The sequence below is a fragment of the Ips typographus genome, linkage group LG11, assembly GCF_016097725.1.
Source record: "Ips typographus isolate SLU linkage group LG11, UJ_Ityp_2.0, whole genome shotgun sequence".
In the NCBI taxonomy this organism is placed as follows: Eukaryota; Metazoa; Arthropoda; class Insecta; order Coleoptera; family Curculionidae; genus Ips; species Ips typographus.
The window spans coordinates 2745587-2763634 of record NC_138432.1 but is presented as its reverse complement, the minus strand read 5'-3'; the positions used below and the strand labels follow the sequence as shown (position 1 = coordinate 2763634).

At 34.7% G+C, this 18048-nt stretch overlaps 1 protein-coding gene across 1 annotated transcript; it reads right to left on the bottom strand.

The window, feature by feature from the left end:
* Positions 1–7253: 7253 nt before the first annotated feature.
* Positions 7254–8791, bottom strand: LOC145735686 (uncharacterized). The gene is made up of 3 exons (XM_081989665.1): positions 8584–8791; positions 8300–8496; positions 7254–8242 (listed from the first exon to the last, which is right to left on the bottom strand). The coding sequence occupies exons 1-3, from the start codon at positions 8712–8714 to the stop codon at positions 7254–7256; spliced, it is 1317 nt and encodes a 438-aa protein (XP_081845791.1). The 5' UTR covers positions 8715–8791.
* Between the last annotated feature and the right edge of the window lie 9257 nt (positions 8792–18048).

Sequence of the window (18048 nt, the reverse complement as noted above, 5' to 3'; positions counted from 1 at the left end):
ATAATTAGGAATGAAATGTCTATTACGGGAGAAAATTTTAAATATTTCAGTTTTCAGGTCATATTACGATACTTTTTCTTGATAGAAAATGCAGAATTTTTATTAGCGATTTTTTTATTGAAAAAATTACTGCGCCACTGGATCTATAGTGCTTTCAAATAGCTGCGACCAAAATTTCATGAAAATCCATTCATTAATAACAAAGTTATGACAAATTAAAATTCAAAAATCCTCTAAGCTGAAACACCCCTATAAAATTTTAGGTTATTAACCGATTTCAATGATTTTTTTTTTTTGAAATAATTAGGAATGAAATGTCTATTACGGGAGAAAATTTTAAATATTTATTTCAGTTTTCAGATCATATTGCGATACTTTTTCTTGATAGAAAATGCAGAATTTTTATTAGCGATTTTTTTATTGAAAAAATTACTACGCCACTGGATCTATAGTGCTTTCAAATAGCTGTGACCAAATTTTTTTTTTTTTTTTTATTTTTTTTGATTATTTTTTTTGATTTTTTTTTTTTTTTTTTTTTAGAAATTAATCAATTAATAATTAATAATAAACAAGTAAATAATAACACCATTTCTATGGCAACAGTTGATGCAGGGTGTTCTTTTGTGACCGTTAGCTTAGAGGATTTTTGAATTTTAATTTGTCATAACTTTGTTATTAATGAATGGATTTTCATGAAATTTTGGTCACAGCTATTTGAAAGCACTATAGATCCAGTGGCGTAGTAATTTTTTCAATAAAAAATCGCTAATAAAAATTCTCTATTTTCTATCAAGAAAAAGTATCGTAATATGACCTGAAAACTGAAATAAATATTTAAAATTTTCTCCCGTAATAGACATTTCATTCCTAATTATTTAAAAAAAAATCATTGAAATCGGTTAATAACCTAAAATTTTATAGGGGTGTTTCCATTCTAAATGGGTCACACTGTATATGTTTAAGCAAACCACATTCTTCCATTTGCGGAATCAAATTATTTTCTTTTGTTTCCTTTTGCAGTAATATGCAAGACATAGTTGGTGATTGCCAAATACATGATGTATGCTGTTTTTTATGTCACTCTGTAGGTTTTTAACTTTAGTGTCATAATCGTCATTTGTGACTCTGTAATGTTTTGCGGCGCAATCAACGGCTATTCGTAACCTTAAAATATTATTTTTAAGATAACTACAAAGAAAAGATGGAATAACTTTTCCACCACAACTGATCCTTCGCTTTATTAGAAGCCTTAAATTGTTAGAGTAGCGTCTTAGAAGATGGTTTCGACATTCTATCTTTTATACCAATGTACCTTCATATGGGCCGTTTTCCAAAATTTTTTTGTATACGCTGCTGTCACCATTTGCAACTAGGTTTTTATAACTTAGTCCATGCATAGCAATACTGCAATTAAAACCCTCTACAATAATTTTGCTTTCCATAGCAGTGGATAACCGGGAAAAAATTTTGTAACAGGAGTGACTTATATCTTCGCCAAAGGGTTTACACCAAGTACAATATTTATTTTTCACACCCAAATACAATATTTTTTTAGTACGGTACCCAATTATAGCTGCAACGCCGGAGCATGCAGAGTAGTTCCTTTTATACGATCTTTTTGACCAAGCTCCGTCTGCCACTACTGTAATTAGTGGTCGTCCAAGCTGATCTACTTCATTATTTTGTATTCCAAGGTTCTTTTCTTCCTGTCCTGCCTCAATCATTGACGACCAAGCTGTTTCATTGTACGCCTCTACCAACTCGTTCTGTAACGAATAATACTTCGTCTTCGACAATGGTGGAATCTCTAGGAGAGACAAGAATTCATACGTTTGGTCATATCCAATTCCAACAGAAACGCTTGCATTTAAAGCTGCTCCATTCACGTTAAATATTTTCTTCGCAGGGTCATCACTGTGAACCTGGTGATCGGTTTTACAAACTCGACAACTTAGGAGAAACTTTGAGATTAAGCCTTGTCTCATTTCTCTTTTTATGTAAATATGTTGCGCTTTACACGAAAATAATCCATGATGAAGAAAATTTAAAATGGACTGTAGAAAATAGGAAATGTCAACAATTCGTCGTCCCGATAGTGACGAAAACTTGTTTTCTTCTGCATTTTGCTCCCTATTAGAACTAGAATAAATTTTATGTTTTACTTCTTTTTTAAAATGGTTTTAAAATTACCTATGTTCCTCGATCAACTCGCAGTATTTTTGGTATTCCCTTGGTTTTAAATATGACCTATAGATATTGATTTTGTACAATAGTATATTCTATATTAAGAGCGGAAAGGACATATTTGCCGCTTGCACATGAAAATTGCAGCTTGAGGCGAAGCCGAACGCTGCAATCATGTAAAAGCGGCAAAAGTACTTTCGGCTCGAAATATAGACGATATTTTTTCGACGACTGCTGTGGAGTGGAGTAGAAAGACAACTCACATCATTTTCGTCGCTTGAACTCATTGTCACCGATAAATCACTTTGACGGAATGGCTTTTGTAATGTTCTCTTTCTTCACTTCTATTAATTAGGAAAATAAAACACTTTGTTATAATATAACACCACTTCACTCTGCTTGGTCTGCTTTACTTTCCGAAACCACATTCAATAATCCTCTGTTTATTTTGTGATTCATCATCATAATACATTCCTTGGGTACCAGTCAGTACGATCAATACATTACATCTCTTCCTTTTTCCAGTATCCAGAGGTTATAACTATTATGAAAAATTTAATATATATAACCAATCCAAACCGCAACTTATACTTGATAGATATATGACAACTTAAAATACTATGTTACATATATCACAACAATTACTTACCTACAATATGAAACTAATACCAAATATAACCGTTAACAATAATTTAACAATATAAAAACACAAACATAAGTATACCTAATCATATTCAATTTAGTTTTTATTTTTCAATTATTCTTCTCTGATCTATCGTCAGAAATTTTTCATTCTCCTTCGATTTTCTTTAAATGAATTACATTTCGGCGAAACTCTTGTCCTGAGTTTTCGTCTCTTATCATTACATCACCTTTCATTTTGTTTGTAACTAAGTATGGAGTAGAGTCAAAGTCTGGAGTTGTTTTATTTGATTTAACCATAATTTTCTGATATACCTTATCTCCAATTTGTAAATCACTTTCTGTGGCTTTCCTTTTCCTATCTCCCAGTTCTCTCCCTTTTTCTTTTTGAACCCGGTCTCTGTCAATCACTTCCTCATCTAGTTCAGTTAAAGTTGCATTTCCAGTGTCAATAGAACTAGGTATTTTGTCACGAAATTGACGTTTAAAAAACAATTCATGCGGGGTTTTTCCTGTAGTGGTATGCGGTGTACTATTGTACATCAAGTATTTAAAAATTTCCTCTTGCCAATCAGTTTTTACAGCATTACTAATTTTAAGTCTTTTTAGTATGTCCCTATTTTGACGTTCTACCTCACCGTTCATTTGGGGCCAATAGGGTATAGTATAAAATATTTTTATTGCATTTTCTTCACAAAATGACTTAATTTCTTGGCTACAGAATAGGGTTCTTGAACATTTTTTTTTTTTGCTTTAATCGGCACTATAGGGGTCAAATACAAAGCTTTAACATTCCCTTTTTTTTTTAATTTCCGTTTAATGCCAATAATCGACATAAAACAATTATGCGTTTGAAACGCCCGCCGAATCGTGTGACGTAGATAACCCGTATGAGACAACGTTGCCAAAATTCAGTGCAGTACAATTTTGAGAATTCTGGACTTCGACTTTGACTTTGTACTAGTGATAGTATTATTCTCTATGCTCGGTGCTGAAGTGAAGTGGAGCTAGAGCAGATTGGCGTAATGGCGTATTCGTAATAATCGTATTGTCAATTTGTCCTTTATTGTCGTGTCTCTTAGTTGTTTGTTGTGTGTTTCCTCTGTGTTCCTTTTGAAATTGAGTTATTATACGGTTACTGTTAATTTTCCTGTTATTATCAAGTGACAATTATCGTATTATACCTTGTATCTAAACATGAGTGGAGAATATAAGTGGTGTTTGATGTCGTCCTGCAGCAACACTTCCATCAAAACACCAACCAAAGAATTTTTTCAAATCCCTTCAAATAGAAGCACAAGATTGTTGTGGATACCGGCAACTGGACGTGATTCGCAACAAATTGCCAGAAAGTCTTTATACATCTGTGAAGATCACTTTGACGTAAGTACATTTTAGGTAATATACTTAGTTTAATCCTTGGTTGAATCTAATTTAAACTGATACTATTAAAGGCCCCTACTCCTACCAGAAATTTTGTAGAAATATTTTTACTCTATGTTGTACTTTATTGTAGCTGCCAAACGATATGGAGAACTACATGGAGTGGAAAATGATGAAATGCAGAAAAAAAATGAAAAAAACTGCCATCCCGCGATGCAACCTTCCACAGAGTTTATCCATCTCCTCATGTGATGTTTTGGCTTCTAATTCAACGAGTAGTGCACTCACAAACACACAACAAGAGGAAGAAGTTCCAAGAAAAGTGGCAAAATTTCAAGAAGCAAGTAAAGTAGTTCCAGTAAGTTGTACCACTTTTCAAAGTACATCAGCTTGTTTAACTGTTTGTGATCAAAACACACCGCCACTTGCATCCCAGTTACAGACGGTTCATAAAAGTGAGCAAGTTTTATATAAACCTCACTATAAGAGCAAAGCTGTTCAAGTTGCACCACATTGTGTGAATAAGTTGAATTCACCTATAAAAATTTTGACAAGAGAACAAGCTACTTCTCCAATCAAACATTTAGAAGAGAAGCCAAATAAACGGAAAGTTAGTGGTAAACCTAGAAAATTGCACTTTTCCCCCAGTTTGTCACAGCCTTCATCAAGTACATCTTCACCTCCAAACATTTCCACATCGGAAGAAATTCCAACAAGTGAGAGTGACGCTTATTTGATAAGGGAAGAAAATATTTCCGAGTTGGCATTGCAATCAACTATGGTTAAAATAAATAGGCATCCCAAGATGTACTTAGGTATTTCAAAGGAGTTGATGTGGTTCATTGAGGAGGTCAAAAAACAAACTGCCTTAAAAGAAATAAATATACATATCACTTTGATGAAAATCAAAACCGGACGTACATTTATTCAACTTGCAGATGCCTTTGGACTAAGTGAAAGTTCAGTAATAAATAAATAAATAAATAAAATGCCTTTATTTCAACAACAATAAGTTAACAGAAATGTGTTGAAATACGTCAAATGGTTGCGTCAAAACGTCAAAACTGACACAAAGAACATTTACAGTACAATTATTACTTAAAATAAACTTAGATAGATGCAGAATAATGAAAACAAATACATATAAAATTAACACAAGACAGACAGCATAAGCGTGCACTGCTAGACCGAAAGTACCTCTTTCATTTTTATTATTATTTTTTATTTTTTATTTCACCATGTTCATGTGTGATGGCTGATAAAGAAAAACATCTAGGATGCTTCTTGAGGAACATTAGGCACTCGAGCACATATATGGCTGGAACAGTCAAAAACCCGTTCTGTCGAAAAACCCCCCTACATGATTGTTTAAATGCCAGATTTAAAATTATTCTCAACGCTTTCTTTTGGATAACAAAAGGTTGCTCCAAGTTGCTGGCATTACCCCAAAACACAATTCCATATCGAAGCATCGAAATGAAATTGCCATAGTACACCACCACCGATGCTTCATAGTCAAGAAATCTTACCACAGTTCTCAGAGCATAACATGCAGTATTCAATTTTTTACAGAGATTGCGCACGTGAAATTTCCATTTAAGCGAATAATCTATCTGGACACCAAGAAGTCTGGCCTCCTCAACCACAGCCAGCACATCGTCACCGAACCTCACCTCAGATGGAACGTGCATTTTATTTTGTTGGGTTCTATACACAATACAAAGTGATTTTTCAGCGTTTAGAATTAGCTTGTTTTTGGAAAACCATGACTTTAAAGAATAGTAATATTCTTCAGCCCGCGCTACAAGTTCTGCCAAGCCTCCACCACTTATTACAAGATTAGTGTCATCTGCGTAATTTGCCAGACAAGCGGAAGGGCAAGCCTGCCAGAGGTCATTTAAGTAGATAATAAATAAAAGGGGGCCCAATACGCTACCTTGAGGAACGCCCAAATTAGTAACGCCCAAGTAAGCAAGATATTCAAAGAAGGAGTAGTTTTGATGGGTCCCTTATTAAAAAAACTAATTGTATGGCCTTCTAGTGAGTCAATAAAAGCTCAACTTCCTCTACCATTTAGAGCGCGGTTTGGAAGTGTAGAGAGCATTATTGACTGCTTTGAAATAGAAATTCATAAACCTGTAGATCCTGTTAAACAAGCACTGACATGGTCAGAATATAAAAAGGCAAATACTTTAAAGTATTTGATTTCTTGTGCGCCAGATGTAATAATAAACTTTATTTCAAAAGGATTTGGTGGCCGTACCACAGATCAATGTGTTTTAGAAAACAGTGGCTATTTAGAAGTTTTAAAACCTGGAGTAGTTGTGATGGCGGACCGGGGGTTTAAAAACATTGAGAAACTACTCCTTGAAAAAAATTGTACCTTAGTGCGTCCGCCCAGTGTTTCCAGCGATGCTAAGCTGTCAAAGGAGGAAGTGATGGCCACAAAAAGAATTGCTAGCTTAAGAATACATATTGAACGTGTCATTCGCCGAGTGAGGGAGTTTAACTTTTTAAGGCCACATTCTTGTTTACATTCTAAGTTAATTCCCTTAACTGACCATGTTGTAAACATAGCTTGTGGATTAGTAAATTTACAAGATCCTTTAATAAAAGGATAATCATTAGTTTTGTTACACATTACTGTGATATTACCTAAATTTATATAAACATGTGTCTTGTTGTAGTGGATAGCACTGTGTCTTTTGTACACGTAATGTTATATTTGATAGATTATGTAGTTTTTATGCTAAATAAATATTATTAATTTTTTTCTTTTTCTAGTTATTCAAATAGAATAATTTAATTTTCAAAAATGATTTTTTTATTTGCAGCAAGGAAGTGGTTCTAATGTTTCCAGGTTAGCCAATTTACTACTACAATATAATTTTATTTTGTATTATTAAACTAACAACCCCAAACCCTTTAATAGCTTTAATAAAAAAGAAAACAAAATTAAGATCTCTACAAATGTATTTACAAAAATATCAGAAAGAGAAAAATCAGAAATACATACATACTCTAAAGTCAACAAAACTAACCAGCTAATGTTTTTTAAAACTACTAAGTAAAAAGGGAAATACATTCTCTTTCCAAAATGCTTCTGCTGCTTCTATTAAATTTTCAGTGAATTCTTGATCGTAGTCCACATACAAGAAACTCACTTTTCCATTAGTTTCAAAAAATGGGTCTGCAACACAAAAGATACCCTTTTGTTTTCCAAAAAGGTGCATTTGCAACTGTATTTGTGCTTTACATTTATTCACAATTTCTCCATTCTTAATGTACAAACACACTGTTTTTTCTTTTGAAGGACACTTTATTTCCAACACATATTGTTCAGAGATTCCATCTGGTGATGCCCCTAGAAGTGGATGTCCTGGTGATATTAGCAAGCCTGTTGCTTTAAAGTTGATGTTTGTCAGTTTCTCAACTGTCTGCAAAACTTTCTTTTCCAATAGTTTTCCTCTTTTCATAGCATTGGTCTCTTTAATTTTAATTCCACCAGTTACAGATTCTATAAGTGAACCAGGGGCTGTTTTGCATTTCGCAAATTCATAGATTTTTGATGCAGTAACTCGAGCATATCTTAAGTCATGCCACAACTTTGAATCTGACTGCTCAGTTGTCATTATGCAGGCTTTTTGACATACATCAATTGACATTTGTGTACTTGCAAAGTTGCAAAATGCATCTGCATCATTATTACCACTTTTCTGTAAAAAAAGTACCACCAATTTATGGATACTAAGTTGCTTTTCAGTTGGTTCTTCTGAGTAGTGTTTGAGCAGCTGCATTTGAGATCCTGTTTCCTTAGCCTTCTGAATAACTGAAGACAAGAACTCATCAGGATTTGATTTTGGATTTACTTTTCCAGCTGAGGCACCAAAATCATCAAGTGTGATGAATTTAATGCTTGATCCAACAGAGGCCAATGTTGATTTTTTCCAGTAACATTTTACTTCTGTTGGTGATGGTTCTTCACTTCGTCTGTGCAGCCACATTAGGAAAGCAATCATATGTTTACAGCCTCCTAATAAACAAAATTAAATTATAAATAAATACTTGATAAAACATTAAGTAAAAATACCGGAAGATGCAGCACAGTCATGACAATCACAGCTAATAACTTTTTCTGCTTGCTCATCCAGAGTGATGGTTTGACTGTAAGATTTCCCTCTTACTTTGTGCTCTGGACATATTTTTCCTTTGACTGTACATATGTTAGCTTCCCGCTTTATTTGCACATACCCTATCGCAGAATCACCATAATTTTGCCTCCCAGCACTAAAACCAATATTGTTATTATTATGTTATTTTACAAAGTGCACCTTTCTACACATAACTGAATTATTTATTTTATTGTATTATTACCTTTCAGCTTTAACCCCACGAATTTCAGCACAGTGAAAAACATCACTTTCTGCAAAAAAATTAGCCACCATAACAGCATCCACTGTAGGTAGATTCCGTGAATCGGCTTTCACAAACCCTAACTCGGTCATGTTTAAAAAAAAATTAAAACAGTTGAACTCAACAGCACTAAACTCTTTCAAATTCAAAACAAAACCAAATTACCAAACACGAGACAAACCGCAAAACGGCAAGGGCATGTCAAATGTCAGTACTCATTACTGTCAAAAAAATAGTATAATTTTATGTTGCAACGTTGTCGGATTGTCTTCTAATTCTTAATAATTTGTGTTTTTCATAGAATTGTAATATTTACGAGTTTTTCAATTTATGGTAAATAGTTTTATTTCTCTTTTGTACTAAAGGAAAAGACGTAGTTTTATAACTGACATCTCAGATATAAAAACCTCATAATATACCCACCCACACATACTTGTTTGAGTTTCTGTTAACTGCATTTTCTAATAAATATGGCAACATAGCTCAAACCTGAAATTATTTTGAAATTGTACTAACTGTATGCGGTGTGAATAGGCAACGTTTTACGGGTCTGTTACGTCAGGCCCATCATAATTGATTTTGCGCGGGAATAAAGTATGAAAATTTGTAGGATTTTCATTTCAAGATATCTTCACTATAACATAAAAAAGAAAATTAATATTTTGGGGTGGGGTTATTTTAATGACGTACTACTCCCTAAAATACAAAATGTCTATAAATATTTTCTGTGCAAGAACCCTATTGTTTACCATTGTCACATGTGATGGACATGGGCAAACCAAGCCTTGAAAAAATTTCTTTTAGCACATTTACCGTGTTTATTTCAGTTATGGATCGCATAATTTTAATTTCTTTGTAACGGCTAAAATAATCGACTATAACAAAAAGGTAAACACCATTAGGTAACGGCCCCATGAAGTCAACTGCGACATCTATCCATGGACCGTTAGGCATTGACCTTCTTTTCATTGGGTTTGGAGGTCCTGGAGTAGATACTAATGTACAACCTTTACAAGATTTGACAATCTTTTCTGCATGTTCATCTATTTTGGGCCACCATACTTTTGTACGCAGCCTACCTTTCATAGCGACAATTCCCGGATGACCTTCGTGAGCAGCCTCCAGAATTCGTTGTCTCAGTTTATGTGGAATCACAATTCTGGTACCGCGCAGTAAAATATCATCACACACGCAAAACTCTTCTTGAAAAGTTCGACAATGTTTGACGGGTTCAACCCATATTTTTTGTTTGATTCCAGTTATTATTTTTCCTACCTCGTCATCATTCTCAGAGTTTTCTCGGATTTCATTTAAAGTCACGGCGATCGGCTTTGAATATTCAACTACATGGTATACGAAATTGTGATTATCGAATGGAATTGGATCTGTCTGACACAGTCGAGACAACGGATCTGCAACATTACTTTTTCCAGGACGAAAGACTATCTTGAAATTAAAAGATTGAAGGCGCATAACCCACCGCTCAATGCGGGCAGAAGGTCTTGATTTTGGACCAAAAATTACTTCCAGTGGTTTGTGGTCAGTGATCAGCTCAAACTCTTCTTTGCCGTATAAATAAATTTTAAAATGTTCGACGGCCCACACTATTGCAAGAGCTTCTTTCTCGGTCTGACAATAACGTTTTTCCGGGTCAGTAAGACTTTTGTTACCGAAAATAGGTATTTTTGGACGCTGGAGAGATTATTTATCTCTTATTTACAAAAAAGGGCTTTTTAAAACACACTACACTCATATATAAATAAAAATTTGCTTACAAACCTTGATTAAAAGCTAAATTAAACGATTCACTTCGTACTACAGGGTCCAATATAGTCCCAGCGGACGTAATTGGACACAAAAATGTCATTTATGAACGCTAGATCAACACCAAAGTCGATCTTTGCCGGTTTTAAAACGTTAAAAGCAATTGGAGAAAGATTGTCCACAAACGCGAGTAATTTATTCAGTTAGTGCGCTACAAAGCGGGCTAGTAGATTTTTTCCTTTGTTAGCGTCGTCGTCAATACATATGTTGCAAAAAAAAAACAAAAACAACACAATAAATTCAACAAACTTTCTTTTCTCAATTAATTTGTGGTTCTGAAAAGAACCGATTATTTTTTAGTTCTAAAAAGAACTGGTTTTTGAATATACTTAAAAGCAGTAAATAAATACTAGCTTTCAAGTATATTCACTGCCTCCTCCAGCTTTTTCTCGCAACTTAAAATTGCTTTTTGGATAAGAGCAGAGTTGTCACTCAGCTGTTGTCTAAACAACGTCCTCGTGTCAATCTCCTCCTGCCTAGATTGAACGGCTAACGTGATCGCCGACGATGCAGCCGATAACCGTTCAATATCGGTCAACATGGCCTTGCGAAAATTTGCTGGCACACTAGGCGCCCACGAATTTTCAGCACTTCCAATATTACGAGAACTCATGACTGCGGACTGAATAAAACACCCTTAAAGGACCCGTTTTATACTGTCGCGCCAACCAATCCCGTCGCTCCGTTCGACAAAACCGAGTAGGCGGGGCTTGTTAATGGACTCGCTCGTCTGTTAAAAGTCAAATTTCTTACTGTCAACAAATTGCAGTACAATAAACACATATAATGGTAATTAGTTAATGGTATAAAGTTAATTTGCATTTTTCAAAACGGAATTGCAAAAACAGCACGAAAAAACACTACATTATGTAGACAGTATTACGTTTTATCAATTAATTTGTGGTTTGATTTTTTGAATTCGATGCAAAGTCGCCGAGTGGAATTTTTACTTTGTTGGCGTCGTCGTCTTTGTTTACGTAGGTAAACAAAAAAAAAAACAACACACAATAAATTGAACGAACTTTCTTTTTTCAACTAATTTGTGGTTCTGAAAAGAACCAATTTTTTTGCATAAGAAAATGCGTTTTTTAAAAAGACATTTTCTTACCCAGGCAAACAACTTCATCAGCCTGCTTTCGCACGGCTTTCAAAGTTGCTGCCATTTCGGTACGCAGTGAAAAGTCAAAGTCTATTTCCTCGCACTCTATTATAGTTTGTCTGATGGCGGCAAAGTCCTCACGAATTAAAGTTGCCATCTGTGTAGCCGGAATAACAGCCGCGTCAGTCGTTTCTTCGGCCCGGACATTCACCGATGAATCGACAATATCGCCTTCGTCGTCGGATGATATTTCATTAATATCGTGAAGCAAATCTTCATCGATGTCCGAAGGAAGTGCTTCACTATATGATTCGGAACCACGAGACGACGTAGGCGATGACACTGACTGTTTCGAGCCGCTATCCGAAGATGACGAATGAATAATCATTCGCCGTTTCTTCTTCGGCGGCACATACCCGCTAGTTGACGGTAACTCGTCATCGTTAGAAATTACTCAGCGCGACATAACGATACACAGTACTCGAAAACGGTTGGGCACTGACTGAAGGCGAAATGGCGATGCGTGTCGTGAAAACGGATTTGGCAAAAACCACCGTTTCCCGATGTTTGAAAAATTCCAAACTGGTTCGCCAATTTTGAGTTTAAACCACTCATAATTGCATTAATTAACCGTTTTATTGATGTTCGATCATAAAACGATTGATTTCCGTGAGTTTTTCCGAAAGAAAAATGTCCGAAAAATTTTGCGATGTTTTCGCGTGCAAAGTTCACGATGTACTGAAATCGCAAAATTTCCGTGCCCGTATTTATAGGTTCGGAATGGGTTCCGCCCCTTTTTCAAAAACATCGATAATTTTGATTTTACGGCGAGACGAATGGATCCAAGTGATCAAAACCACTTCTACCCCATGAGTTAACTAGTCAAAAGCCGAGATTGCTTTTTTAAAAAATTATTTAATTACTAAAAATTACAAATAAGTGTATCTTGCAACTAACTTCAACTGACTAACCCTAACCAAACTGGAAGCACAACTATCTAGGCGAAAACAACAAGCTAAGCATTTATAAATGTATATTAAGCACTTAGAAATATATAGTCGGCACTTTAGGGTGACTTAACTCCTCCCCCGTTGAGAATGAACTTCTAGACTAGACGAGGAAGTTCAACATCTATGGATTCCCTGGACCTTACGTTAGTGTTCTGGGTCTTTTTGTAAAGTAAGATGGGTAGAACTTTCTTCAGGATCAGGAACACACAGAGTATGGCAACAACGAAGTAGATGAGAATCGTCCAAAGGCTAGGAACTGTCGACACTTCGGAGAACATCATCGAAGGTTGGTTATTGACAATTTCGTTTTCCCATTGATGGAGTTCATCCAGCTTCACTTGTCTAAGATGTACACTAAGGTTGAGAACAGGCAGAGATGCAGCAGTGTCAGCAAAATCAGGAAATAAGATTGGTTGTTCACTAGTTTTTCCATCTACATCATTACTTATATTCACAGTTCAAAGGAATTTGGCACAAATATGTCCCTTTTATTCGCACAACTTCATTTTGATTGTTACATTTAAGTTGTACAGATTCTTTTTGTGGGAGTACAAGAATCCATTTATTTGTAGATTCCAATCGATTGGCTAAAATTGTTCTTGTTTTGACTTCAACTTGTTTACATTTGGAAATGTCCTTCTCGGAGTTCAAAAGCTTGATATCGCAGGTGCTAGTGTCCTGGATGTCTTCAAGGTCCTTTTTTGTACAAGTGAAAGATTGTGGGTTGGTTTCGATGCATTCTTCAGCATAGTATGCATAGTGTAATTGATTTTTTAGGAGGAATTTATTTCGCGGTAGTACAACCTTAAACAGGCTCTGATGGTATACTGGTACTGAATATAAATGGAAATAATCAAAATATTCAGGTGCCATTATTGGTATACGAATTATGTATGTCATTTTATTATTAAATACATATGCATCTAGCGTGATTACTTTTTCAAAGAGCAAAGTGTTCTGTAAAGTAACAGGCATCACCATTTTTTCAATCCCTATTTTGTCTTGAAGGGCTTTGAGTTCAGCATAAAGATCCTTAGTTTGAATGATCGATGGATGCATAATGCGTAATTTAGAAAATGCTAATGAATTTTCCAAATCTTGCAAAATGGAATCAATAATTTCGTATACATTCACTACCTGATTGATTAAATCTTTAAGATTGTATACGTTATTTTGTTTATAAGCTGAATTTTCTAGCAAAGCTGCTACTTTATTAATTCTAGACTCCAGTAGTTTCTCATTGTGATTGATTTGTTGTAACGTAGAGTTAAATCTCCTAATCACTACCAATGACAATGAATTTTGTTTCAAAATACTTGCTTCTAAATTTTTCTGGTTACCTTGCAGTTCCTTGATGAGATGCTCGTAATGTATACCATCTGACGCATCAAGATTACCCGTAATTGTTTTAAATATTGAGCCTAAACCGTTTATTAATCCTCTTTTTACTCTGCCGGTGTGTGGTATTATTTCTGTTAGTTTGTTCTCAACTCGATTTTGTGTCAAATTTAAAAGTTTCAAGTAATTATTGATTTCGTTATAATATTCTTGATGTTTATCTAATAGCATCGTAATGTCATTTGATTTTAGATGTAAAATATTTATCTCGTCAATAATTGGATTTAAGTCGTAGTAGTGTAACAATGTATGAGAGTAGTCAGTGATTTTTGCAGTCCCTAATTTAACGGGTATAAGTCCAATGTTGTCGTCTAATTGTCTTAACACAATTTGTTCTTGCGTTCCGAACACGTAACCTAAAGCGCTGAAATATAATAGCTTAGTATTACAAAGCATGTAGTGCGAGAGTTTAAACTAATTTCTTATATTAAATACTTATACCATAGTTAAATTTTAATTATTAAAACTATATTTATGTCTAAAAGGACGTTTAAGGTTGTCCATATGGGTCTTTCCTTGAGCAACTGTAGTCACAGTTTTTCTAATAGGGTCGATTAATTCGATATTAGTAGGCGGGTGAAATGTATTGCCTAATTTTTGTCGTTGATGTTTTTTTATATAAGTTTGAGTTTCTGGTGTAAACAAGGTCGGTGGGTCTCTATCTTCATTGAGTTTACCAATAACTTTCTCCTTTTTATTAATTAAATTTTCATTAATATTTGAATATAATATTTTGACTCTGTCTTTATGTTCTGAAACATAATTACTCATTAACGTTTGATCTAATTGGATATTAAAAGGGTCGTCGTTGTTAATATGACCACTTATAATGTCAATAGGTTTGAAGTTGGTACATGAATGGATCGAGTGATTATATGCCAGTATAGCATATTTAATTTTTTGTATGATAGGTGTTTTGTCAAATCCTTGATTATTTAAGAGTCGAATATGTTCAGTCAATGTCGAATGAAAACGTTCGATGACTCCGTTTGATTGGGGGTGGTTAGGTGAGCAAAAATGTATCTGAATTTTGTGTAGTTGTAAAAGTTCGGTAACAGTTATGTTTTTAAATTCAGTACCATTGTCTACAATTACTTTAGATGGAATTCCATGATGGGAGAAAAATGTGATTAAGTTTTCAGCTATTTCTGTGGCTGCTAGTGAATGCAACGGATACGCTTGAGCGTATTTAGAAAAGATGTCAATGATAGTTAGAAATTTAGTTTTGTCTAGTGTGTATGTATCTAGATGAATGATTTCAAATGATTTGGATGCTGTGGGAGTGATATTCATTTCCATTTTAATTGGGTGACGTTCGTACTTACTTTTTTGACATACTTCACATTCATTGATGTAAGACTGAATAGAATTTTTTAGGTTGGGCCAGTAGTATCTCATTTTTATTCGTTGTTCTGTTTCGTCGATACCTCTGTGGTTGGTTTTGCCTTCATGATAATTTTTGATCACTGCTTTTATGTCATCATTATTAATTACGTCTATGAGTTTCATAGTACATCGCTTAAACTTTAAGGAGGGCCATCTGAAGTTTCTACTAATTACGTCCACTAAAGGGGACCACTGAAGGGGTTTATGATCCGTAATTATATTGAATTTTCTGCCAAACAAGTATGGTCTGAAATATTTGGTAGCCCATACGAGACAAAGACATTCTTTTTCAATCGTTGAGTAATTTTGTTCTGACTCATTCAGTGTTCTTGAAGCATACGCTACAGGTCTATCTTGTCCTATAGTGCCTTGGGAAAGTACTGCTCCTAAAGCAACATTGCTTGCGTCACATGTCAAATTAAAAGATTTTGTAAAGTCTGGGTACTGGAGAATTGGTTCGTTCATAAGCAAAGTTTCGCATGTTTCAAAACAGTCAACAAATTCTTGATTGTGTTCTATTTTTGCACCCTTTTTTAGGCATTTAGTAAGTGGTTTTGTTAGTTTGGCGAAATTATTGATAAATTTCCTATAATATCCAAACAAGCCTAAAAATCCTTTGATTTGTTTTGTTGTCGTAGGTAGGGGGTAGTTTCTAATCGCTTGTATCTTATCGGGATTAGGTTTAACGCCATCGGGTGTTACTACATGTCCTAGATATGCCACTTCGCGACGTAAGAACTCGCTCTTATCTAACTGGATTTTAAAATCAGATTCACGAAGTCTCTGAAATACTGATCTAAGTCGCTCTAGGTGTTCTTGTAGAGAAGTGGAAAATATAATGATATCGTCTAAGTAAACTAAACATTTTTCATTTTGGATTCCCCGGAGGATGTTATCCATGACTCTTTGAAATGTCGCCGGAGCGTTTTTTAGTCCAAACGGCATTCGCGTGTACTCGAAATGTCCTTGTTCAATACTAAATGCTGTTTTTGGAATATCCCTTTCCTCCATCTCAATTTGGTGGAAACCACTTGCAAGGTCTAGAGTAGTGAAATATTGACACTTGCCAAGTTTATCGAGTAAATCAGTAATATTCGGAAGGGGGTATTTATCGTCCACTGTTTTTTCATTTAGCTTCCGAAAGTCAACACAAACACGCCATTTTTGTTTTCCCGATGCATCAGCCTTTTTGGGTACAACCCAGATAGGTGCTGACCAAGGTGAGTTACTTGGGCGAATTATATTTTGTTTTAACATCTTATTTATTTGACTTTCTACTTCTGCTTTATGTATAAATGGATACCTATATGACTTTGCATACACAGGTAGTTCATCACTCGTATTAATTGCATGCTTAATTTTGCTTGTAAAAGTTAGTGGCATTCCCTCATAGTAGAAAATATCGTAAAATTCTTTGCACAAGTTTAAAATTTTTTGTTTTTCTTCCGAATTAAGATGATCGGTTCTTATCTGTGAGGGGTCGAATTGGTTCTGTATGTCGCTGCCATTCTCAAAATTATGCAAATTACTATCAATTAGTTGGTCATATGTGGTGTCATATTTTTCAACATCAAAAGGCTCTGAAAGATCTAGAGTTACAGGGTTACAAGTGTTATTTGTTATCGTGGTTATCGCATAACCGTTGTTAGCTACTGTAATACAGTTTGGAATTTCACAATTATGCAGTTTTTGGTATGGTATTATTATTTCACCATCTTGAACACTTGTTTTAATTCGAACAACTTTTGGAAGCGGGTATGACTGCACTATGCTGATGAGATGATTGTTGGAATACAGTTGAAACTACAAAAGGGTCAAATGATATGCAACTTGAAAAATACTTTTTGGCTACATAGGGATCAATGAATGATTTTGTGGAACCCGAATCTATTAAGAATTTTAAGTTATGCTCTGGGAAGATAATATATGAGAGTTCACTTGTGTTAACGTTATTAAAGGGTATTATTTCAGGTTCAGGTATTATGTTTCTTGGTTGCTGGGGCCTGGTACCTGAAAATTTGCGTCAGCATTGTAAAATGAACTTGGGTCATTGTCTGATTGGTAAGGTTCAGTGTATTGCGAGGTGTAATAATCATTTTCCTGTGGTATTAATGTTTCTTCATTTTCTAGGAAAAATTGTTTTCCAGAATAGGCATTATTACATTATTCTTGACTACTTTGACTGTCAGCATGTTCTTTAACGTCATCAAATGTCTGTGTATTATAAAGTTCCTCTACTGTATAATTTGGTTGATTATAGTGTCGTTGAAAATTTTGGGGTTGCCTAAACATATTTGTCGAATTGCGAGTCGTCGTACTCATCGGAGTTGGATTTGGAAGGGACTTATTTTGATTAGGGCGGAAAACGTTGTTACCCTGTCTAGGTTTAAAAACTTGCGAATTAGTCGGAAAATGTTGTCTAAGTTTAGAGTAGTCAGGTCTAATTGGAATCGGTTGTGAAGGAAACTGAGGTCCTTGCCTAAAGAAATTATTAGGTGTTTGAGGATTATATGAATTACTAAAGTTTGGTCTGTATTGGGGCATTTGAGGCATAAATTGATTTTGAAATGGTTTAAAATTTTTTGTCTTACTGCCGATTGTGTAGGTAGTTTATTAGTGTTTTGGAAATAGTTCGTGTTATATTCTTCAGTTACGATTTGAAGAGCTTGTGGTAGATCTCTTGGACGCATACAACGTATTGTGGTTCCT